Source organism: Aquarana catesbeiana, linkage group LG07 (assembly GCF_042186555.1).
Source record: "Aquarana catesbeiana isolate 2022-GZ linkage group LG07, ASM4218655v1, whole genome shotgun sequence".
NCBI lineage: Eukaryota > Metazoa > Chordata > Amphibia > Anura > Ranidae > Aquarana > Aquarana catesbeiana.
The window spans coordinates 174040655-174065468 of NC_133330.1; the positions used below are offsets into that span (position 1 = coordinate 174040655).

General features: G+C 42.0%; 1 protein-coding gene and 1 pseudogene across 2 annotated transcripts in view; one reads left to right on the top strand and one right to left on the bottom strand.

The window, feature by feature from the left end:
* CDC73 (cell division cycle 73) overlaps window positions 1–24814 on the top strand; it is a 247593-nt gene that overhangs the window by 158939 nt on the left and 63840 nt on the right. For both annotated transcript variants that reach the window (XM_073592885.1, XM_073592886.1), the window contains exons 12-13: window positions 15293–15328; window positions 22195–22282. In XM_073592885.1, the coding sequence (XP_073448986.1) occupies window positions 15293–15328; window positions 22195–22282 (124 nt within the window). The remainder of the gene's footprint in view (window positions 1–15292; window positions 15329–22194; window positions 22283–24814) is intronic.
* Window positions 9045–9163, bottom strand: LOC141103937 (5S ribosomal RNA; annotated as a pseudogene).

A 24814-nucleotide genomic window follows, 5' to 3' on the forward strand; every position in this document is an offset into this window, starting at 1 on the left:
TGCCATTATGGCGATGCACGTGCAAAGCGTGTTGGCAGTGCATTTCCTAAGTGCACAGCAAAGCGTGCCCTTTCTGTGTAGGTTGCCGCACATTCAGAACGCACAGATGTTAATGCATCCTAATTCTTAATGACACCCTAGTTAGCATGCCATTATGATGAAGCAAGCTCAATGCACATTTGCAGTGTTTCAGAAATGTGCGACAGCTCGCATTTTCTGTGTGGGTTGTTGCGCTTTCAGAAAAACAGGCAGATGTGAATGCAGCGTAATTGTTAGACAACCCAGTTGCGATTAGCATGCCATTATGACGACACAAGCGCAATGCGCCATTGCAGTGCGTTTCCAAAATGCTCAGAAAAGCACACGTTTCTTTGTGCGGCGTGCCATGCGGTCAGAAATGCACAGATGTGAATGCAGCCTAATTGTTAGCAGACACATGTTTTGCCGTGCTACAAATGAAAAAACATAACACTCTACGACCGAAACTTGAGCTACTTTCAAGTGAAGGGGCTGACCTATGCGCAACATACATTTTAGGTGTGAAAAACACGCAAGAAAAAAAACTTGATCGGGAATGTGCATTTCTGCTACACTGTGTGAATGGAATGTGCTTTAGGGAATAGTTTTATGCAGCAAGAATGACTTGGGAGGAGAGGTGAGGGTTTAAAAAAAACACTGGTCTTAAGGCCTCATGCACATTGGAGGTTTTTGGACATTTTTACAGCTCCTGTTTTTTTTCTACAGTCAAAAAACTCTCCAAAATGTTATCCTATGTGTACATGCACACGCAGGCTGTTAACTGTTTTTGGCTGTAAAAACAACCCAAAAACTAGTGGGTTCTGAGAGGCTGTAAAAACGCTCGAACGTGAAATGCTGGTAAACACTCAAAAACTTGGCTTGTAAACACTTTTTAAGTTTTTGATCCATTGAAGAAAAAAAGCACTTTTGCAAAAACGCTGAAACTCAGCGCAAAGCTACTGGCGTTTTTGTAACGTCCAGTGTGCATGAGGCCTAAGGGCACTTTCACACTGCCAGCTCCCGGTTGTCATTTTTGCAGCGCTTTTCGGCCACTAGCGGGGCACTTTTAACCGCCGCCAGTGGCTGAAAAAGAGTTAAAAACGCTGCTGCTGCTGCAGCGCTTTGCCGGCGGTCCGGCGGCGCTGCCCATTGATTTCAATAGGCAGGGGCGCTTTAAGAGCGGTGTATTCACCGCTCCTACAGCGCTGCAAAGAAGCTGCTTGCAGGACTTTTTGTAACACTCTGCCAGCGCAGCACCCCATTGTGAAAGCACTCGGGCTTTCACACTGGGATTGCAGCTGAGGCTTTTTTCAGGCACTATTTTTAGCGCCTGAAAAACGCCTTCAGTGTCAAAGGGGTCCAAGTCTCTCAGGAATGCTTCTTATCTAATACTAATGTGACTTCTGTGAGTAAAGTTTCAAGGAAGTCACACTACATATAAAAATGGCATCTCAAAAGTAATATGGGGAAAACACAACACAAACATGGAAAAAAAATGCATTATGCAATACGTTAAATTTAACGTACTGCAGCAAACAAACATGCGAGTGAAAGCACCCTAAGGTTTGCATCCGTTTCCAAATTTACAACATTCTGGCAGCAGTACAACAGATATCTTTTAAAATGTCTGGCTATTTTTATTATAATGTACTAAACATGTTATCCTAATGGTCCTCTCTTCCAGTACAACCTCCCACATTCCAAAGCTCTTTTGACACACTGCTAGTTTTGTATCTCATCTATTTCTTTAATGTTAACGTGCTGCAATATACTCCTGTACTTATACTAACTGTACAATTGTATCTTTTTATGAATAAAATTCAACTAAAATGGTTTCATTTAGAAAAAAAAAAGTACCCCAGGGTACACCTGGTTTTTAAACATGTGTTGATGTGCTTTTTTTTTTCTTTTTTTCTGCACTCCTAGCACTTTCATTTTTACTTCTAATTTCCTGTACGTTACTCCCACTCAAAGCCTGCTTGAGATGGCTGTAGTATATTGTCTAGCTGGCAGTTTGATTGCTGATGTGTAAAGTGCTATTTATTGTGGGCAGTATCGTAGACAATGGCATTCTTTGTTTAAATGTTTTCTAGTAGATTGTCGTTTCAGTATGTACTTTTAGTTGGTTTGCCTTCGTTTTTAGATATTTTAATGATTTTTTTTTTTTTTTTTGTATCAAAGGGGGGGGTTTTATTTTTTTGTTTTAAAGGTTCTGATTGATGTCACTGCTCCACCTTGTCCAATCAGGGAACACTTTGCATTCTTTCAGAAAATGAGTGGCAGACTCAAGTGACTGACCACCTGTGACAAAAATGCAGCACTCAGAACCCATTGTCATGTTCAAGAAACCAGTTTGAGATGATTTGAGCTATGTGACTTGGTGCATTATCTTGCTGGAAGTAGCCATCAAGAAGATGGGTACACTGTAGTCATAAAGGGATGGACATGGTCATCAACAATACTCGGGTAGGCTGTGACGTTTAAACAATGCTCAATTAGTACTAAGGGGCCGAAGTTGTGGCAAGAAAATATCCCCCACACCATTACACCACCACCAGCAACCTGAGCCATTGATACAAAGCAGGATGCATCCATGCTTTCATGTTTACGCCAAATTCTGACCCTACTATCTGAATGTCGCAGCTCAAATCAAGACTCATCGGACCAGGCAATGGTTTCCCAATTTTGGTGAGCCTGTGCGAATTGTAGCCTCAGTTTCCTGTTCTTAACTGCGAGTGACACTTGGTGCGGTCTTCTGCTGCTGTAGCCCATCTGCTTCAAGGTTTGAGGTTTTGTGCGTTCAAAGATTATATTCTGTTTACCTTGGTTGTAACTAGTGGTTATTCGAGTTACTGTTGCCTTTCTATCATCTCAAACCAATCTGCCTATTCTCCTCCGACCTCAACAAGGCATTTTTGTCCACACAACTGCTGCTCACTGGTATCTTCCCTTTTTCGGATCATTCTCTGTAAACATTAGACATGATTGTGCGTGCAAATCCCAGTAGATCAGCACTTTTTTAAAATAGACCAGCCCATCTGGCATCAAAAACCATGCCACATTCAAAGTCACTTAAATCCCTTTTCTTCCCCATTTTGATGCTCGGTTTGAACTTCAGCAAGTCATTCTTACCACGTCTATAAACCTAAATGCATTGAGTTGCTGCCATGTGAGTGGCTGATTTACAATTTGTGTTACCAAGCAATTGAAAGGGTGTACCTAATAAAGTGGCCATCAAGTGTGTGGCTGGAGGAATCAAGTCATTTTCTTTTGTTCAACCCATTGGTTGAACAAAAAAAAGACTCTTGTTTGGCGCGCCTAAGGGCTCTTTTACACAGGCGGTCCTAAAAAAAACAAGCAGACCGGATCGGGCCATCTATTGCCCTCTATGGAGCGACGGATGTGAATGGGCGAGCCACTGAAAGCCTGAGACAGCTGCTCTACCCCCTCCACAGCTCAGCACTCCAGTGAGCGAGGAGGGAGAAGAGCAGAGAGCTGTGACTGACAGTCTGCAGCTCTCTGCTCACAGAGCTCTGAATACTGAGTGATCGCAATGTTCAATCGCTCGGTTCTCAGTGTAGAGGCTCCAAGAGACCCATGTTGCATCCACCTAGGTAAGTATGAATGGGGGGAAAAAAAATTCCCATACTACTTCTTCTCTTTTTTAAATCTTTTCCAACCGTGTAACGAACTGCATGTTCTTCCAGTTGTGTTTCCAACTCCTCTAACCAAGGCATCTGATGTCATAAATGTTAAGATACATACTCTTAATTGCTAAATTTGTTAAATTTTTTTAATTATTTAGCGCCTTTATATTCTGCTAGACTTTACAATAGAATAGAACAAGTAGAACCAAGCCCATGGTTTTCTATGGTTGTTGCTCATTGTTCTTTTACCATAAGGTTAGTGATCTGTGCTAGAAGTTGCAACTTTCTGTGGCCTTTTTATATGCACTGAAATGGGCTTCTGGTTTCCACGGCAACAACTGGAAGCACCTGGTTCTTTACTTTATCTGCACCATCTACCTAAAACATATTAACCCATGATCTGTGGTCCTAATTATCTACAGCTCTCAAAAGTTTAAATTCATGCTGTTGTCTATTTTTTCTGATCTTAAAAAGCACTCTAGGCAAGAAATATAGTCAATTAGTGAATTACTAACTTGATGGTCCATCTATATTCGTATTTTTTTTAATAAGTTGGATTATTTTATCTTTTGGGCTTGTAATTTTAGAGTGCATCTAGAGAGGACCTAGATCTCTTGCATATCCTCCCTGTCTCTGAAGAAAAAATATGCTTTCAGATGAGTGGATCAGGGTGTTTTTCCCAAATATTTAGGACAGTGTTTCTCATCCTTTTTGCCTTCGGGGAACCCGTGGCAAAAAGTTTTAAATCTCAGAACCCCTGAAAAAAAAATTCAGATCTACAGCTCACAGAACATTGGATCTGATCAGCAGGCTGTAGATATAACAACAATAAAACTATCAAAAAATAGAATAAATATTGTAAAAAAAAAAACACCTCCTTAATGTAAAACTTGTGATTTTTTTCTGCACAGGTGCTCAATTATGGGCTGAACTTGAGATAAGCATATGCGAATCTTCAACTTAATCGGTTTTCTGTCCCAGAGTCCTCCTTTTACACTTTTACAGCAGGGGTCCCAGTCAGAGCCCCCCTTTACAGCAGGGGTCCCAGTCAGAGCCCATCTCCCCCCCCCCATATCTAACATCCAGCCATGTGCTCTGATGTCCCTCCTGCACTCTGCATTGCCGCAGCTATAAGACTCTTATAGCTGTGGTAATGCAGAGTGCAGGGGAAACGGAGAGCCATCGGAGCACAGTGCAGAGGGGAGGCAGAGAGCCGCTGTAGGAGCTCACCTTTTGGATTGAGCCACTTGTTCCTGTCAGGGCAGCTATATAAGACCACCTCCTCCTTCGGCTCCCGTTCCCGCTCTCTCCACTCCTCCCCTGCTCCCCCCCCCCCGACCTTACAGAAGCCAGAACTACAGAGATACCATCCGGTATTCATGCACACTGAGTGTCGGCGTGCATTAAGGACAAGCTTGGCGGTATACATCTGCCATAATGTAGATTTCCTGCGGAACCTTGGTTGAGAAACACTGATATAGGAACATGCATTCTGTGTCACTTTAGGTTGCATACCTGAGCTTAACTGTTTATCACTTGAAAAGCCTGGCCTGGCTTAAAGTGATATTAAATGAAGTGTGAATTGCCATAATTCATTCACATCAATCATATACAGTATTTCATGCCACTGCATTATTTTATTTTTTTAAATGCTCTAAGACCCCTTTCACACTGGAGGCATTTTTCAGGCGCTACAGCGCTAAAAATAGCGCCTGAAAAAAGCCTCAGCTGCAAACCCAGTGTGAAACCCGATGCTTTAACACTGGGGCGCTGCGCTGGCAGAGCAACACAAAAAGTCCTGCCAACAGCTTCTTTGCGGTGGTGTGGGAGTGGTGAATACACCGCTCCTGCCCATCGAAAACAATGGGACAGCACCAGCAAATCACCGCTGCAGCGGCGTTTTGCAGGCGGATTTATCCCCGAATAGCGTCGCTAAAACGACAGTAAAGCGGCACTAAAAATAGCACCGCTTTACCGCTGACGCCTGGGGTGGCTCAGTGTGAAAGGGGTCTAAGTATCTTATTCCTGCAGCACTGTTTTGTAGTCACATGATCTCCCGCGCAGCGGCGCGATCCCGATGCGCTCGTGTCACCCGGACACAGCACATCTCAGATCTGCAGGAGGGCTCTGTGATTAGCCCTCCTGATCACATGACGGCCGTGTCCAATCACAGCCGTCATGTGATGTAAACAGAGAGGCGGACGCTAGGCGATCAGCTCTTCTCTCCTCACACATTAGTTGTCGGTGAGGGGAGGAGAGCAGATCACTGCAGCCGGCTGATGATCAGTGTGTACGAGCTGTTTTTTTTACAGCTTTTTACACAACGATCACCAGCATAGTAACAAACAGTGTAAAACACAATGACCCAAAATACATGTCCCCACACACACGTCCCCCAAAACACCTGTCCCCCACATGTCCCAGTAAAATCACATGTCCCAATGATTATCTGCACACACATATGACCATGATCATTTGCATACCTCTGTCCGTGATCACACAAACCAATTATTATACACTTAACGGGATTTTTTTTTTACCAAAGACATGTAGCAGAATACATTTTGGCTTAAACGTATGACAAAATTCTATTTTATTGAATTTCTTTTAAAATAGAATAAAGAAAATAGGTTTTTTTCCAAATTTCCGCTCTTTTTTCGCTTCTATCACAAATAATCGTGAATAAATACCACCAAGTCGTGAATAAATACCACCGAAAGAAAGCTCTATATGTGCAAACAAAATTATAAAAATTTCATTTGGGTACAGTGTAGCATGATGCGCAATTGTCATTGAAAATGCGAGAGCGCTGAAAGCTGAAAATTGCCCTGGGAAGGAAGGGGCGAAAGTTCCCAGTATTGATGTGTTTAAACTGGTCTCAACAATTAACCAATTACTATCAGTGCAGGCTGAGAAACTCAATCTGCCAGAGAAAAAAGTTTTTTTTTCTTTACTAAAGTTTTTTTTTTTTTTTACTAAATGTGAATTCCAACTTTTTATCCGTTGGACCCCTAAGCATTTGAGCATTGTCTGCCGGACAAGTCAAACTATTATTCCCAGAAGATATAGCAGCGTTAATTGCTGGTATACCCCACTTTTAGTGAATTTTCTCCACCATAGGATAAAGTGTGAAAATAGGATTTTTATAACAGCTTACCTGTAAATTCCTTTTCTTTTGAAGTACATCACGGGACATAGAGCCACAGTAATTAATTTGTGGGTTAATAGTCCACCTTCAGGTGCTGGACACTGGCACACCCTAGACAGGAAGTTGCCTCCCAATATAACCCCTCTCACTACTGGAAATATCTCATTTTTGTAGCAAAGCAATACACGTGTATACTAGGAAGAGGGGCGGTACCTCTGTGTCCCGTGATGTACTTCAAAAGAAAATGATTTTACAGGTAAGCTGTTATAAAAATCCTATTTTCTTTAATCGTACATCACGGGACACAGAGCCATAGTAATTACTATGTGGGATGTCCCAGAGCAATGCCAACTGAGGAGAGGGAGACACAATCAAAGTAGGGCACCATGAGATCAGAGGTTTATACTGCTGACTGCAGCCCAAAGGCGACATCCTCATGTCTTTTTACATCCACCAGATAGAATCTGGTAAATGTATGGATTGAAGACCAAGTTGTGGGATTGAGCCATAGAGGCTTGGTGATGCACTGCCCAAGAAGCACTAACAGCCCTAGAGGAGTGATTTGAGAGGGTAGAACTACCTCTTTAAACCATAAGCTTGAATGATTACTTGTCAAATCCATTTAGAAATAGTAGATTTCGATGCTGCCTGTCCTTTTTAGGACCTTCGGGGCAACACGAACAAAACATCCGTTTTCCGAATCTGAGCAGTCGCCTTAAGTAGTGCTCTCACCACATTAGGAGAATGTAGTGATTTTTCTTCCATAGAATAGGGTTCTAGAAAAATGAAGGTAGAACAATATCCTGGTTTAGATAAAAACCTGATATTACCTTTGGTAAAAAGTTAGGATGAGGACGCAATACTTACCTTATCCTTGAATAATAAAAAGAAAGAGCAGCCACTTCTGATACCCTTCTAGCAGCAGATATGGTTACTAGAAAAAATTGTTCCCTTGTCAAAAAAGTACCAAGAGAATATGTCGTATCGGCCCAAAAAAAGCTGTTTTGTAATGCCGACAAAACTAAATTCAAGTCCCAAGGGTTCATGGGTTACCTAACCGGAGATTAAACAGTGTTACTCCCTGAATAAAGATACGAACCAAAGAATGCGAAGCAAGTGGTCGTTGAAATAATACAGATAAAGCTGAGACCTGTCCTTAGAAAGCACTCAGGGCCAGCCTTATTTCTCACCCCATCTGCAAGAAAGGCAAGGATTCTACCTTTGACCTATTTCCTGGGGTGCAACTCCTGGTTTCACACCAGGAGACATATGTTTCCCAGACTCCATAATATATAATTATGGAGGCCGGCTTTCTTGCATTAACCAAGGTAGAAACTACTGAACCTGACAGTCCACGCTTTTTCAGAGTGTGGGTCTCCGTAGACAGATCGTTAAATTTAGCGTTTGTAAAGTAGGATGGAACACCGGACCTTGCGAGAGAAGGTCTGGCCGTGATAGTGAGGTCCATGGGCCCCCCTACTGCCATCTTTACAATCTCTGCATACCAAGCTTTCCTGGGCCCCGCTGGGGGCCACAAGAATCACCGACTTCCCTTCCTGCTTGATCCTGCGAAGAAGTCATGGACACAGGCAAAATAGGAGGGAATGCATAAATCAGTGAGAACTGATTCCACAGGAATAGCAAGGCGTCTGTTCCGCATGCTAGCGGATCCTTTGTTCTTGACACAAAGTTGTCGATTTCTTTGTTGAACCTGGACGCAAACAGATCTATGTCTGGGATCCCCCATTTTTGACATATTGACAGGAAGATATCGGGGTGAAGGAAGCATTCTCCCGGGAACAACTGCTGGCGACTCAAGTAGTCCGCCTGCCAATTTTCTATTCCTAGGTTGAAGACTGCCAATAGGCAAAGTACATTGTTTTCTGCCCAAGATAGGATATGATTCACCTTTCTCTGGGCCGCACAACTTCTTGTGCCCCCTTGGTAATTAATATAGGCCATTGCTGTGGCATTGTCAGATTGAATCCTGGCAGGACAGTACCGTAAACCTCAGGACCAAGAGCTCTGCCTGAATTTTTAAAATGTAAATGGGCAAGGCCATTTCTGATATGGGCCACTTCTCTTGGACAGTTACCTCTTCCAGGACTGTTCCCCAACGTAAACAAAAAATGTTGGCATATGTTGCTACCACTTCCCTGGTAACTGAAGGAAGGATTTTCCCCTTAGTAGATTTTTGGATATTAACTATAAACTGAGGCTCGGGCACACCCAGCCTACAGCACCTGGTATTTCCAGGTGGTCTCTCATCCGGGTACTAACCAGGCCCGACCCTGCTTAGCCTCCAAGATCAGACGAGATTGGGCGCTATCAGGGTGATGTGGCCGTAGGCTTTGGAGCCAGACACATTGGGAATGTAGAGCTTGAACCCTTTGTTCCAAGCTGATAGGATACTGTTTTACTGCAGTATGAATTTGTACAGCCCTGGTTTGGTTTCAGAAGAGCAATTCAAATCAAAAGTATACATACAGGCGCATCTCAAAAAATTAGAATATCATCAAAAAGTTAATTTGTTTCAGTAATTCAATTCAAAAAGTGGAATGCCTTTATTGTTTAGATCCATTACATACAGAGTGATATATATTTCAGGCATTTCTTTTCTTTTTAGTTTTGATTATGGCTTAAGCTAGTGAAAACCAAAAATTCAGTGGTTTTTCAAATTTTTTCAAATTTCAAAAACTCAAAACACCTGTAAAGGTTTCCCGAGCCTTCAAATGGTCTCTGGTTCAGTAGGCTACATAATCATGGGGAAGACTGTCTTCTGGACAACTGTCAAGTCAGCAGTGATTGACACCCTCCACAAGGGATAACTGCAGCCATGAGAGGATTGTGAAGCAAAGGCCTTTCAAGAATTTGAGGGAGATTCACAAGGAGTGGACTACACTGGTGTCAATGCTTCAGTGGCCACAACATGTAGACATATCCGGGACATGGGCTACAACTGTCGCATTCCTTGTGTCAAGCCACTCCTGAACCAGAGACAGCGTCTCAGTGTCTTACCTGGGCTATGGAGAAAAAACTGAACTTTTGCTCAGTGGTCCAAATTCCTCTTTTCGTATGAAAGTAAATTTCGCATTTCATTTGAAAATCAAGGTCACAGAGTCTGGAAGAAGAGTGGAGAGGCACAGAATCCAAGTTGCCAGAGTTCCAGTGTGAAGTTTCAACAGTCAGTGATGATTTGGGGAGCTGTGTCATCTGCTGGTGTTGGTGCACTGTGTTTTATCAAGTCCAAAGTCAGCGCAGCCCTTTACCAGGAAATTCTAGAGCACTTTTTGCTTCCCTCTGCTGGACAGCTTTTTGGAGATGCCCATTTCATTTTCCAGCAGGACTTGGCACATGCCCACACTGCCAAAATTAGGATACCTGGTTTAATGATCATGGTATCACTGTGCTTGATTGGCCAGCAAACGCCCCTGACCTAAGCCCCATAGAGAATCTGTGGGGTATTGTCAAGCGGAAGATGAGCGACACCAGACCCAACAGTAAAAAGGAGCTGAAGGCCAATATCAAAGAACCCTGGGCTGCCATAACAACTCAGCAGTGCCACAGGCTGATCGCCTCCATGCCACGCTGCATTGATGCAGTAATTCATGCAAAAGGAGCCCCGACACAAGTGCATACTAATATTTCAGTAAGCCAACATTTCTGTATTAAAATTTTTTTTTTTTTTTTTTTTTTAATTGGTCTTGTGTATTCTAATTTTTGAGATACTGAATTTTGGGTTTTCACTAGCTGTAAGCCATAAATCATCAAAGTTAAAAGTAATACATGCTTGACTTATATCACTCTGTGTGTAATGAATCTATATAATGAGTTTCACTTTTTGAACTGAATTACTGAAATAACTTTTTGACGAATTTCTAATTTTTTGAAATGTACACCTGTATATTAAAAAAAAAAAAAAAACAAACAAAAAACAGCGCTCTATAAATCTTAAACATCAAATGTGTATTTGTGTGCATTAATATGGTGTACGTGGAGTCAAAGATGACTGACACTAGCTTTTATTCCATGCAGCCTCTGCATGCAAGGTGTTTTTTGTTTTTGGGGGGGGGGGGTTAGCATTTACATTTGATACATTTAACACTAATTTATATCCAAACTAAGCTTTTTGTGAGTCTTAGTGAATGTAATCAATCAGCATACTATACCCTGTCTCCATAATGTTTAGCAATAGGCTGACTTGTGACAGGGAGGGAGAGAGGAGTGTAACTTACCGCTGTGTATACGCCCACGTGTGTGACTATAGTCACATGGGCTGCGCTGATGAGAAATGATGAGAAAAAGGGGGGAATGAAGATCTTTGAAGATAACTGAAAATGGAGCATGCCAGGTATATTTTTCACTACATAAAACAAATGCTTTAGTGACTGTGTGTGTATGCACACTGTTATATAGCATGCAGTGAGTTTTTCATAGTCTGCATTTAATGTGATACTAAAGGAACTCTTTGTTTTGCAATAGATTTGCATAGAGCAGCCCCAATCTTCTCAGTGCTCTCGGCTCGTCCCACCATTGCAATCCATTTGCTAATGGGGGCGCTCGTATGTGTTTGCTCCCAAGTCCTGCTCCCTCTCTGGCTGCTGTTCCCGCTGCTTTGTCTTGGTAGAAAGCCAGGATAGCAGCTGTTCTCGTGCACATCGCCAGATTGCGAATAAGCTCATAGAATGCATGAAGGTAAAAAACTTTCAGCCTTTAGAGCCACTTTAATGACACTTTAAGCAAAGTGTCAAAATAAAAAGGTGTGCAGTGCAGGCATTTTGTGATTTACCTGGGTTAGTCTTCAGAATAATCCATGTAGGGAGACCCCTTGGATAAATGGGTCCAGATTGCATGCAGTGCTTCCCTTTCTCTTTAAGCCCAGCCTAAAGTGAAATTGCTATATACTGAATCTTTCAGCAATTGAAAGTTTGCTAGTGGCCCTGGGGCATAGAGCTTGAAGAAAGTTGGGTTTAATATCAACTTGCTGGGCCTAGGATCCAAGACTAAGACGAGAGCAATGATGTGTCGTATTTTAGCTTTGTTTCCTTGGGTTGTTTTTTTTTGTTTTTTTGTTTTTTTTTTTTTTTTCCCCTTGTCCATGTCAAGTTCACTTTAAGACCATTCATTCTAGGGCCATGCAATAGCAGTCCTATACAGCTGCTGTGGGGCTTAGGGCTGTAACCACTAGCTGAGTTTTAAGTTTCCTAAAATGTGAATCAATCAGACATATTGCACTAAAACACTTTGTTGGAACTTATTGTAATTGCAATGTTTCCACAACAGATTTATTTGAAATGTCATTGGAATTTCCCAATACATAGTCTGCTCTGTCAGCTTTGAGGACCTTTGGCCTGTTGCCAATACGTTGCTGCATTAGTAATCTATTGCTTCCTGATATCTTTAGATTATTCTCATTATAGAACTGGTTTTAAACACATCTATGGGTACAGTAGGCACCAATTAGCGGAATGCTCTTAGGAAAGAATTGTGATTACTATTGACAGTAAGTGGTGCCAGACACCCCCTCTCTCTAAGCATGGACATATTGCCTTGCTAAAGTCCGCTGATGGGAAAGTTGAATCATGCTTGCATGTTTGACAGCCCTCCTAGTTCTAATTCTGTGGTTATTTATTGCCACATTGGTATATGGAGCAGGAGGAGCAGGTATACCTTGAAGAATTAAAAAAAAAAAAAAAAAAAAAAAAAAAAAAAAAACAGAAGTTAACAAACACTTCCAAGCTCTCCAACAAATATGTTGATTGTTCTAATTGACATTTGTTTTTTTGGGTGAGCTTCAGATGCACATGTACTGTTAGGGAATTCATGACAACTGTCTTGCGGTGAAAGAAGTTTGATGTCAAATGTGCAAGATTTTCACACATATGAGATGCAAGTGACAAGGACAATACAAACGGAGCTCAATTATATATAATTTATGAGAACAACTAAAGCTCATTTGGTATTTTTCTGAGATTGCATGGTATATAAAGGGCTAAAATACAGGAAATGTGCAATTATTGCAGACATGTATGATTTTTTTTTTTATTTATTTTTTTTTTTTTGTATATTTTCGGTTATGATCGATGTATAGAACCTGTCATATCCTGTGCACCCTATGCCTTTTAGAGTAATGTTTTTCCCCCTGCATTTGCCATAGTTTCCTTCAGCGTTCATGCTTATGGTATTTCTCGTTAGTCAAAGTGTGAAATTTTTATCAACCCTTGAAAGATCATAGTGCGTATCAGGCTTATCTCGGTGATTCAGAGGACTGGCAGATGGATGGTTTGGAGCTGCCAGGCTAAAGCATTGAGAAATGTATTTATTTGAACAACTTAACTCAAAGCCCAGTGCTTATGATGGTTAATGGTATCGTTTACATTTTTGAATGTAGCAAGAAGTGTGTGTATAGTCATTTTATATATTGTAACCTCGCCAAGCATATATTGTGTGGTTCCTCCTCCTCCTTTTTATTTTTTTATTTATTTTTTAATATTTCATAATATACACATTGTGATGGCAGTTGTGGAAAAAATGCTGTAAATTAAGAGAGCTTTCAGAATATGTTGTTAGTTAATCTTTTATCAATTAACAAAATGTGTAGGAAATCAGTAAATAGAAGAGAAATTCATATCAATATTTGCTGCGATTACCCTTTTGGCTTCAAAAACTGCATACATTCTTCTAGGTACACTTACACATCGTTTTTGAACTCAGAAGGTAGGTTGCTCCTAACTTCGTGGATAACTAACCACAGATCTTCTGTGGATATAGGCTGCCTCAAATCCTTCTGTCTCTTAATGTAATCCCAGACAGACTCTATGTTGAGATCAGGGCTCTGTGGGGACCAAACCAGCACTTCCAGGACTCCTTGTTCTTTGCCCTGTAGATGGTTCTTAATCACACTGGCTGTGTGCTTGGGGTCATTATCCTGTTGCAGAATACATTTGGGGCCAAGCGCACCCCTCCCTGATGATATGGCATGATGGATAAATATCTGCTTGTATTTCTCAGCATTGAGGACACCATTGATCCTGACAATCTCCAACTCCATTTGCAGAAATGCAGCCCCGAAGATGCAAGGAACATCCACCATGATTTACTGTTGACTGCAGACACTCATTATTGTACTGCTCTCCAGCCCTTTGGCGAACAAACTGCCTCCTGCTACAGCCAGATAATTCAAATTTTGACTCATCCGCCTGGAGTACCTGCTGCCATTTTTCTGCATCCCAGTTCATATGTCTTGTGCAAAGTTGAGTCTCTTAGCCTTGTTTCCTCGTCAGAGATATAACTTTTTGGCTTCAATTTTTACATGAAGATCACTGCTGGCCAGAGTTCTCTGGACAGTAGATGGGGGGTACCTGGGTCTCACTGGTTTCCACAAGCTTTGTGCTGATGGTACTGCTGGACATCTTCCGATGTTGAAGGGATGTAAGCATGATGTGTATTTCATTCACTGCATTGTTTCCTTGGCTGAGCACTGCGTCTATGGTCCTCAACGTTGGTGTATTCAGTCAATGAATGGTGTCCTCAATGCTGAGAAATACACGCAGATACTTATCCATCATACCATACATGAAGAGACCGATTGATTTGAGGCAGCCTGTATCCACAGAAGATCTGTGGTTAGTTCTCCAAGATGTTTGGAACAACCTACCTGCCAAGTGCCTTCAAAAACTGCGTGCAAGTGTACCTAGAAAAATTGATGCTGTTTTGAAGCCAGAGGGTAGTGACACCAAATACTGATTTACTTTAGATTCTCTTATGATTGCTTACTTTACAATTGATAAAAAAAAAATTAAAATGCATATTTTTGAAAGCATTTTTACTTTACAGAATTTCTTAACACCTGACAAATGTTTGCACGATACCGTATTTACATGCAAAAGCGAACAAAATACCTTGTTGGTTTAGCTTGTAATTTTATGACGCTGTTTTAGCTCATTATACCATCCTACCTAGATGATATTCTATGTCAAAAAATTCTATATGGTAATTGCATTTTTACAGTGCAGATGCCCTCAACTTCAAAATGTGAAATAGTAACACAGACCACCAGTGCAAACCAGGTCTGCTTTACATGGTCTATTTTGTGTTGTGCTGTTCTCATTGAAGATATTCTTCTGTTTTGTAGAAACCAGACAAGGCTCTAGGCCACAGAGTAGAATGGAAGACCTGTCCCCTGCTCTGAGCAGATGGACTGATCTTATGTTCTCTCTATGCCAGAACCATAGCTGATCTACAGTAGAGATTCCCTGGTCCATTGTGGAGCATTACCAGATGTCAAGTCTAGTCTGCACATTTTGTTTGTGTAGGGTGGGAGTAGGAGCACTTAGGTCTGTTTTTCTGCAAAACTAAAATGCGATTTATATTGAAACTTTATATAATTTAACTGGTAATCTAATAAATCAAGTCACCCTCATACTCATTTAATTGTGTGTTTTTTTTTTTTTTTTTTTTTTTTTTTTTTTAAATGCAGTATCGCAGGCAAGGCCTCCACCCAATCAGAAGAAAGGTAAGAGGTTTAAGTGTTTTGTTTTTTTTGTTTTTTTTGAGGAGGTATAAAAGTCCATTCATGTCAAAAGCACTTGCTGTTTAATGGTTGCTTTTGGTTTTAACTGAGACATGTAAAAGAGCTAAGAAAAATTAGAAATCATATGCGCTCACTATTCATCCTCAGGCTGTCATAGCTGTGAGTGTAGGGGTAAGACATAGCATGGCTTCCAATCGGAGAGAAAGAGCCCAAACAGAAATTACTTTGAGTGTCTGTCTTGAGATATAATTTGCATTTTTGGCTCCCTCTTGGCTTCAGTATGGTGACAGATTTAGTAACAATGTAGGTTTTATTTAGAATTTTAAACGGTTTTTGGAATGAAGTTCTTTTCTTAAAATATATATATACCTTAGTTTGTGAGCATAATTCATTCCAGAAGCATGCTAGTACACCAAAGCACTCTTATATCAAAGCAAATAATGGAAACTCAGATAATTAATTCCATAGCCATTTATTCATATAAAACTTATCAAAATATGAGAAAATGCTCATTAATACTGTATTGTAATGTACCTCTGTTGAGAAAAAGAGAGAATCAGTTTTAATGTAAAAAAAAAAATTTCATTCACAATGTTAAGGCGTCTAGAGCTCATTCATGTAAAGCCGCTGGTGTACAGTAAATAGCGCTATATGTGGCCAGAGGTTCGGGGACGATGGTGGCTCCCAGCGCTTCTTGGAGACCTCGGAGACACTCGGGAACTCTTGACATCATTTCCGGGTGCTACAAACGCACGTTATGTCCACCCCACCCCACACAGTCTGAGTGTCTCCAGGAAGCGCTGGGAGCCACCATCACCTCCGAACCTCTGGCCACCTACAATACTGTACTGTATACCCTACACCAGCGGCTTTACTGTAGATATACACAGGGGCTTTACATGGTGAACACCAGACTCCTTAACATTGTGAGTGTAATTCTTTTTGTTTTTACAGTAAAACTACTGCTTGTATATCAAGACCATGCTCGTATATCAAGACAACATTTAAATAAAATGTTGCTCATCTTTCAAAGTGCTCGTATACCGCATTACTCGTAAACCAAGATACTAGGTATTACTGTGTGTATGTATATATGTATTTATTTTTCTTTTCTTACATCAGGGGACATAGAGCCATAGTAGTTACTATGTGGGTTATAGGCCACCTTCAGGTGATGGACACTGCCACGCCCTAAGACAAAAAAAAGTGCACTCCCTATTTAACCCCTCCCACTACTGGGAGTACCTCAGTTTTTTCACCAGTGTCTAGGTGTTGGTCATGGAGTAAAGATGTGCTGAGCTGAGCTCCTCTGGAGCAATCCTTGCTGGGGCTAGCGATGCAAACAGATCCATTCAAGGTGTCTTTCTGGCCGAGTTGAATGGTACCCGGGCCTCGTGTCCGAAGAAATTAGGTTTTTACCTGTGAAAGCTTGCTGGACCCCGGAATCAAGTACTTTTTTGGTATTAAGGCCATAAAGTTTACTGCCGGTGGTGCTATTTGCAGGTCCAGGATTGTGGGTTTCCTCGAGGATCCCCTGCTCCTGAAGGTTTAACGGAACCCACAGTGAAAGGTGATGATTAGGTCTGTTAGTTTACCACAGAAAACCCTGCGGCAGGAAAGGCAAGTGGAGTTTTTCTAAGAAATTTTAAACATTTTTTAATGAATTGTCTCCTTTAAAGTAAAAATTGTTGTGTCACCACTGGGGGCTGTATGGAGCACGTACCTTCTCATGCTTTGCTCAGAGATCACGCTGTGTCCCAGAAGCAGCAGACTCTTTTTCTCCAGCCAGCAGGCAGACCTCCGGTAAGTTTGGGGGGTTTTTGCTTCCTCCAGACACCCCCACCTGGGCTGAACTCTTCCCCTCTTCATGAGGCTGAGTATAAGGGAGAACTGAAAACAATCGGCAATGCCGTTTTCTTTCACCGCCCCTACACGGGACGGCTTTCAAGTCTCCTCCACGCCAGCCCTCCCTCGCTCACAAGCCGATCCCGTCGGATTGGAGGCCCGTGCTTGCGCGAGAAAACTCTTTTTGAAAGAGAGAGGGGGGCGCGATCCGAGGTGGGGGTGAGGCTTAGCACGGTGCTGACGTCCTCCAACGCAGGAGTGTGTTTAAAAAAAAAAAAAAAAAAACTCCATTCGTGCTGGCTGCATAATTGTCGCAGAGACATGAGAACAAAGGGAGCGTGAAAGAGGTTGGTGACACAGGCATTTCCTGCTTAACACATTTACTATTTGCATGAGGCTGAGCATTAATGGCAGTGGCTGGACTATTGCTCAAGCAGTGGATGCAATTTCTTCTGATAGTACCTCTGCTTTGTGCATCGGGTAAGGTCAGAGGGGGAGTTAAAACACCCCCAAAATAGAGCTAAAAGGGTCCCCCTCAAGCTCTGGAAAGCCTACTCATCTCTACAAATGGCATCCTCCTGTGAGAGGGAGTGGCTGGTCAGAATGAGCATCGGGGCCATGAAATGTTTGCAACTGTTCAACACTACAGCTCCTGTGCATTTTACCAAAATATCTTTTTTCCCTCAGCCATGATGGGTTTAAAAAAAAAAAAAGTTTAGCGACTTTAATCACACAGGTTCTCTTTCATTGCCCAGGACCCTCAAACTGAGGAACTGGGGGCGGGAGAAGACTAATCCCCTCAGGGGACCATGGTGAGGCTGATGACTCCTCTTCTAAGGTGTCAAATGTGGGGGAATCAGCTGGTTTCAAAATTAAGATTGATGGTGCAATTTCTTGCTGTATGGTCCGCTCCACATTTATGCTCCCTTAACTGAGTGGGTTAGCTAAAGCCTCCTAAAACTGTGCATGCCTTTTCCTGTCCATTTATTGTTGGAAAAGCTTTTTTGCATCTGAGAGGATCTCCCAGATAAACATTATTTTTCCTCCTAAAAAAGTTTTTTACACTTTATCCTATGGTGGAAGAAATTCACTAAGTAGAGTATACCAGCAATTAACGCTGCTATATCCTCTGTGGATAAGAGCTTTTGTTCGGCGCTGCTATATCCTCTGTGAATAATAGCTTTTGTTCGGCAGACAATGCTCAAATGCTTAGGCATCCAACGGATAAAATGTTGGAATTCCTGTTTAAAAAAAAAAACATTTTTTTTCTCTGGCAGATTGAGCAGCCTGTGCTGACAGTAATTGCTTAATCATTGCGAGGCCAGTTTAACAGGTGTTCAGGTATCCTGCTCAGCAGGCCCAGGATCTGGCAGCTTTATGTTTGCAATAATTGCTTTGTGAGTTTCTATTGTAGAACCTCCACAAGGTCCTCATGCAGGTGCTTGCTTATAAACTAGCCAAACGCACAACTGCTGAGATGCCTATGACCACATCACCCTGAAAGAGACCAATCTCGTCTGATCTCAGAGGCTAAGCAGGGTCAGGCCTTGTTAGTACCTGTATGGGAGACCTCCTCGGAATATCAGGTGCTATACACGGTTCTGTGCACATTGTTGCTAACACAAACTGCTAAACGCATGAGTGCAGGAACGCACGTCAGCGGAGGATAAACTTCCTTTCACCATGCAGAAGCTCCTGGCTAGTCTTCCTTTTGCGGTGAAACAGCTATTTGAGAATGTTTCTTTTGTGCCAGGGGCGTCAGCCTCCAGGCAGTCACGATGGCTTCTGCCGTCAGGTTCTAAAGGTAATCCACAGAATTAACCCCAGGGACAAAAGAGGTCTTGGGGGAGTAAACCTACAAGATGCTGAAGCCTCCTTATGAGGAGGCGCTCTGCTCGCTCAATAGGGGGAATTCTTCTGCAGTTCTCAAGGAATGGACAGGAAGACGTATAGGGGACTTCCTCAATAGCTCCAAGGTACAAGCTGGAGTTCTAAGAGTTCCTGTCTCCTCGTTTTTTCTCAGATCAAAATGTTCCTAAGGATCCAGAGAAAGTCTTTCTCTCTTGCATTGGACCATTTTTTTTTTTTTTTTTTTTGGCAAAAGTGGTCATGGTGGTCCCCATGTAAGAGCAGAGGTTGGGGTTTGGTTAAATCCAAATGGACATTCTGGATCTCAAAGATCTAAACTCTTCCCCGCTCACCAGAAATTTCTACGCTTCGAGGTAGAAAATCTTAATTTCCAGTTTGTAGCTCTACCTATTCGGGCTAGCTACTGCACTGTGTTTATAAAAATCCTGGCTCCTCCTTTAGCCAGGTTAAGGGCTCAAAGTATAACGATATTGGCCTACGTAGACGATCTACTCTTGATAGATCAATCAGTAACCCGTTTAAACCAAAGTCTGCTCACAGCAGTCAGCTACCTGGAATACTTTAGGTTGGATCCTCAACCTAGAAAAATCCTCCTTAAAACCATCAAGGAGATTGCAGTATTTAGGGCTGATCATAGATACAATCCAGAAAAGGGTATTTTTGCCCCAGGAAAGAATCGGTTCCTTAAAGGAACTGATTTGGTTGGTCAAAGCAAAGAAGAATCCTTCTATTCATCTTTGCATGAGTTTATTTGGAAAAATGGTGGCTTCTTTCGAGGCCGTTCTTTATGCACAGTTTCATTCAAGACTGCTGCAAAACCGTATCCTGTCAACTTGGAACAAGAAGGTCCAAACTCTGGACTTCACGATGCGTTTATCCGCCAAAGTGCGTTAGAGCCTCAATTGGCGGTTAATATCCAAAAATCTTCAAAAAGAAAAATCCTTTCTACCGGTTACCTGGAAAATATTAGTAACAGATGCTACCCTTTTGGGCTGGGAAGCAGTCCTGGAAGAAGTGTCTGTCCAAGGGAAGTGGTCCAAATCAGAGTTGATCTTGCCTATTAATATTCTAGAGATTCGGGAAGTACGACTGGCCCTAAAGGCGAGCGGCCCAGCGAGAGGTGAATCATATTCTGTCTTGTGCAGAAAACAACATCCCTTGCCTATCAACAGTTTTCATTCCAGGGATAGGGAATTAGTAGGCGGACTACTTGAGTCACCAACAATTGTTCCCAGGAGAATGGTCCCTTCATCCCGACATCTTTCTGTCAATATGCCAAAAATGGGAAGTTCCGGATGTGGATCTGTTTGTGTCCAGGTTCAACAACAAGATCGACAACTTTGTGTCATGGACAAGGGATCTGATGGCATACGGAACAGATGTCTGTCTTTCCATGGGATCAGTTTTCACTGATCTATGCGTTCCCTCCTGTTCTGCTGCTTCCCCGTCTCCTACGTAGGATTAAGCAAGAGAGAAAGGAGGTGATTCTGGTGGCCCAGGAGATCTTGGTTTGCTGAGATCAGAAGGATGGCGGTAGGGGACCCTTGGACCCTGCCCCTGTGGCCAGACCTTCTCTCGCAAGGTCCGGTGTTCCATCCTACCTTACAAACGCTAAATTTAACAGTTTGGCAATTGGGACCCACATTCTAAAGGGCCATGGGCTGTCAGCTTCAGTAGTTTCTACCTTGGTTAATGCTAGGAAGCCGGCCTCCAGAATCATATATTATAAAGTCTGGAAGGGATATGTCTCCTGGTGTGAATCCAGGGGTAGGCACACCAGGAAATATATCATAGGTAGGATCCTTGAATTCCTACAGATAGGATCAGTAATGAAGCTGGCCTTGACCACTATCAAGGGTCAGGTGTCGACCTTATCTGTGTTTGTTCAACGACCACTTGCTTCACACTTTCTGGTTCGTAACCTTATCCAGGGGGTAATGCAGATTAATCCCCCAGTTAAGTCACCCCTGAACCCTTGGGACTTAAATTTAGTCCTGTCGGCTTTACAAAAACAGCCTTTTGAACCGATTCAAGATATTCCTTTGATCCTCTTGACGAGGGAAATGGTTTTCTTGGTTGCCATATCTTCTGCAAGGAGAGTATCAGAGTTGGCTGCTCTTTCCTGTAAAGAGCCATATTTGATTATTCATAAGGATAAGGTTATATTGCGGCCTCATCCTAATTTTCTACCGAAGGTAGTGTCAGGTTTTCATTTAAGCCAGGATATTATTCTGCCTTCGTTTTTTTTCCGGAACTTCGTTCTGTGGAAGAAAAGTCACTACATTCTCTTGATGTGATGAGAGCGGTCAAGGTCTATTTAAAAGCGACTGCTCAGATTCGTAAAACAGATGTTTTGTTTGTGTTGCCAGACGGTCCTAAAAGAGAACAGGCATTGTCGAAATCTACCATTTCCAAAGGGATTAGTCAAGTTATTATTCAAGCTTATGGTTTAAAGAGGAAAATTCCTCCTTTTTCACATTAAAGCGCGCTCCACCAGGGCTGTTAGTGCTTCTTGGGCAGTGCATCACCAAGCCTCCATGGCTCAGATCTGCAAGGTCGCAACTTGGTCTTCAATCCATACATTTACCAGATTCTATCTATCAAGTAGATGTAAAAGGTCATGAGTATATCGCCTTTGGGCGCAGTGTACTGCAGGCTGCAGTATAAGTCCTGTAGTCTCTTGGTGCCCTACTTTTGTTGCGTCTCCCTCCCTTCAGTTGGCATTGCTATGGGACATCCCACATAGTAACTACTATGGCTCCGTGTCCCCTGATGTAGGAAAAGAAAATAGGATTTTTAAAACAGCTTACCTGTAAAATCCTTTTCTTTTAAGTACATCAGGGGACACAGAGGTCCCTCCCTTCTTGGTATTCGCATGTATTGCTTTGCTACAAAACTGAGGTACTCCCAGTAGTGGGAGGGGTTATATAGGGAGTGCAGTTTTTGTCTTAGGATGTGCCAGTGTCCATCACCTGCAGGTGGCCTATAACCCACACAGTAACTACTATGGCTCTGTGTCCCCTGATGTACTTCAAAGAAAAGGATTTTACAGGTAAGCTGTTTTAAAAATCCTATTTTTTTTTTTCGCATAAAACAGTTTTAACATTTTTCTCGGTTATCCACTTTAATTTTAGGTTCACGAACACCTATAATAATTATACCAGCTGCTACAACATCCCTGATAACCATGCTGAATTCTAAAGATCTCCTTCAAGATCTTAAGTGAGTAGTTAATGCTTTCAGAGGACCAAGTATTGCTAACTAAAGTAAAATGAAGACCTGTAGAAGCCCTTTTGTTCTGCCCCAGTGCCAGCCTGATCTGGCATTTGGCACATCCTGGTGGTATTGAAGCCTGCCCTCCCTTTCTTGCTCCCCAACCGTTTTATTGGCCAGTTAGACCACCAATAAGTTTTGGGCCTATAGAGAGCAGATGAGTTTTTTTTGTAATCAGAAAAATGTTTTATTGTGCCAAAAGTCATCAAATGCACAATATGATAAACAAGGAACGTAAGTAGATTTGACACTACCAGGAAATGTCGGCTCTTTGCTTGGCATACAGAGTACTGAAAGCTGCTGTAGATGTGAGATCTACCTTGCATATAAAAATAAAAAAAAGCTGACAGTTCTTGTGACAGTCACTTTTAGTCCAATTGCTGCCGCATTTATTACAGGTATACAATGACATCAATTTATGCAGTGCTTTACATATCTATTGTACAGTCACATCAGTCCCTGCACTCAAGGAGCTTACAAGTCACTTAGCAGGATCAGCAGCTGTGACCCATGCTTGGGCTCCAGCCACCTATACACCACCCTGATTATGAGAGCCTGGTCACTGCACTGTTAAAATGCCCTGGACACTTTCTGTACATAAATTCCATGAATGCTGAGAGATTGTTTCCGTTCATGTGTACGCACCTGTATGTGCACTCATTTGCACATCAGAGAAACCCAGGGGCAAAGTGTTTGTTACAGAAATACAGTCATGGCCAAAAGTTTTGAGAGACGCAAATATTTTTCACAAAGTCTTCTACTTCAGTGTTTTTTTTTTTGTTTTTTTTTTTTGTCAGATGTTACTATGGTATACTGGAGTATATTTACAAGCATTTCATAAGTGTCAAAGGCTTTTATTGACAATTAAATTAAGTTTATGTAGAGTCAATATTTGCAGTGTTGACCCTTCTTTTTCAAGACCTGTAATTTGCCCTGGCATACTGTCAATCAACTTCTGGGCCACATCTTGACTGATGGCAGCTCATACTTAAATCAATGCTTGGAGTTTGTCAGAATTTGTGGGGTTTCTTTTTTTTTTTGTTTTTTTTTTGTTCACCCGTCTCTTAAGGGTTGTCCACAAGTTCTCAATGGGAGTAAGGTCTGGGGAGTTTCCTGGACATGGAACCAAAATTTTCGATGTTTTGTTCCCCAAACCACTTGGTTATCACTTTTTCCTTGTGGCAAACAGTTCTTGGGATGGTTGGGAGAAGTTGCTCTCAGAGGATGTTTTTTACCATTCTTTGTTCATGGCAGTGTCCTTAGGCAAAAATTTGAATGAGCCCACTCCCTTGGCCAAGAAGCAACTCCACACATGAATGGTCTCAGGATGTTTATCTGTTGGCATGACATAGGACTCATGATAGCGCTCACCTTTTCTTTTTTTTGACAAGTTTTTTTCAACATGCCCCAAACAATCGGAAAGGGGATTCATCAGAGATGACTTTACCCCAGTCCTTAGCAGTCCATTTTCTATAACTTTTGCAAAATTTCAGTCTGCCCCTGATGTTTCTCCTGAAGAGAAGTGGCTTCTTTGCTGCCTATCTCGACACCAGGTCATCCTCCAAAAGTCATCTTGCTGTGCGTGCAAATGCACTCACACCTGCCTGCATCAATGCAGTGCATGTTATCTCTGCTTGCATTCATTGAATAAGGTTACCAAAAATGTAACTATTGCAGTATGTACAGCCTCATGCTACAAAGCTAAGCTCCATTTCATGCTGAATCAACTAAATATTTGATGTATCTTAAATAGAAAACTATCTTTAGATAGATTTTTACTCTAAAAGCATTTTATTAAAATTTGATTAAAAAAAAATCTGATTTTTTTTTTTTTTTTTTTTTTTTTTTTTAATAATTTATTTTTATCCACACTGCTTTTGGGTCTCTCTGGCTTTGCTGGGGCACCGGGAACCATTGGCTCCCAGTGCTATCAATCAAAGCCAGTGAGGAGTGGGCCGGACGGAGTCTTGCTGTTTGTCTCAATGGACCCAGCAGAGGGACTCGGGTGCGAGAACACACGAGTGCCCCAATGGGAAGCCGCTTCCCATGGGAGCACTGGCCAGAGAGGAGAGGCCAGGACTGCCGGCGGGGGACTTGAAAAGGAGGTTCCCAGCTGCTCTGCGATTTCACTGCACAGAGTAAGTATAGACATGTTTTGTTTTAAAAAAAATAAATAATTACCTTTACAACCCCTTTAAGTTCATTTTCATAGCAAAGAGGGACTTTGCAATTGCAATTCACCTGATCACTCTTCATGACATTCTGGAGTATATGCAAATTGCCATCATAAAAACTGAGGCAGCAGACTTTGTGAAAATGTTATTTGTGTAATTCTCATAACTCTTGGCCACGGGTGTAAGCTCCGGTTCACACAGGGGCGAGATTTGTCAGGCGACTTCGCTGCCTGACAAGTCGCATTCCGTTCTGTATTATGGAACCGTTCTAATAGGAACGACTCAAGTCGCTCCGACTTAGAAAAAG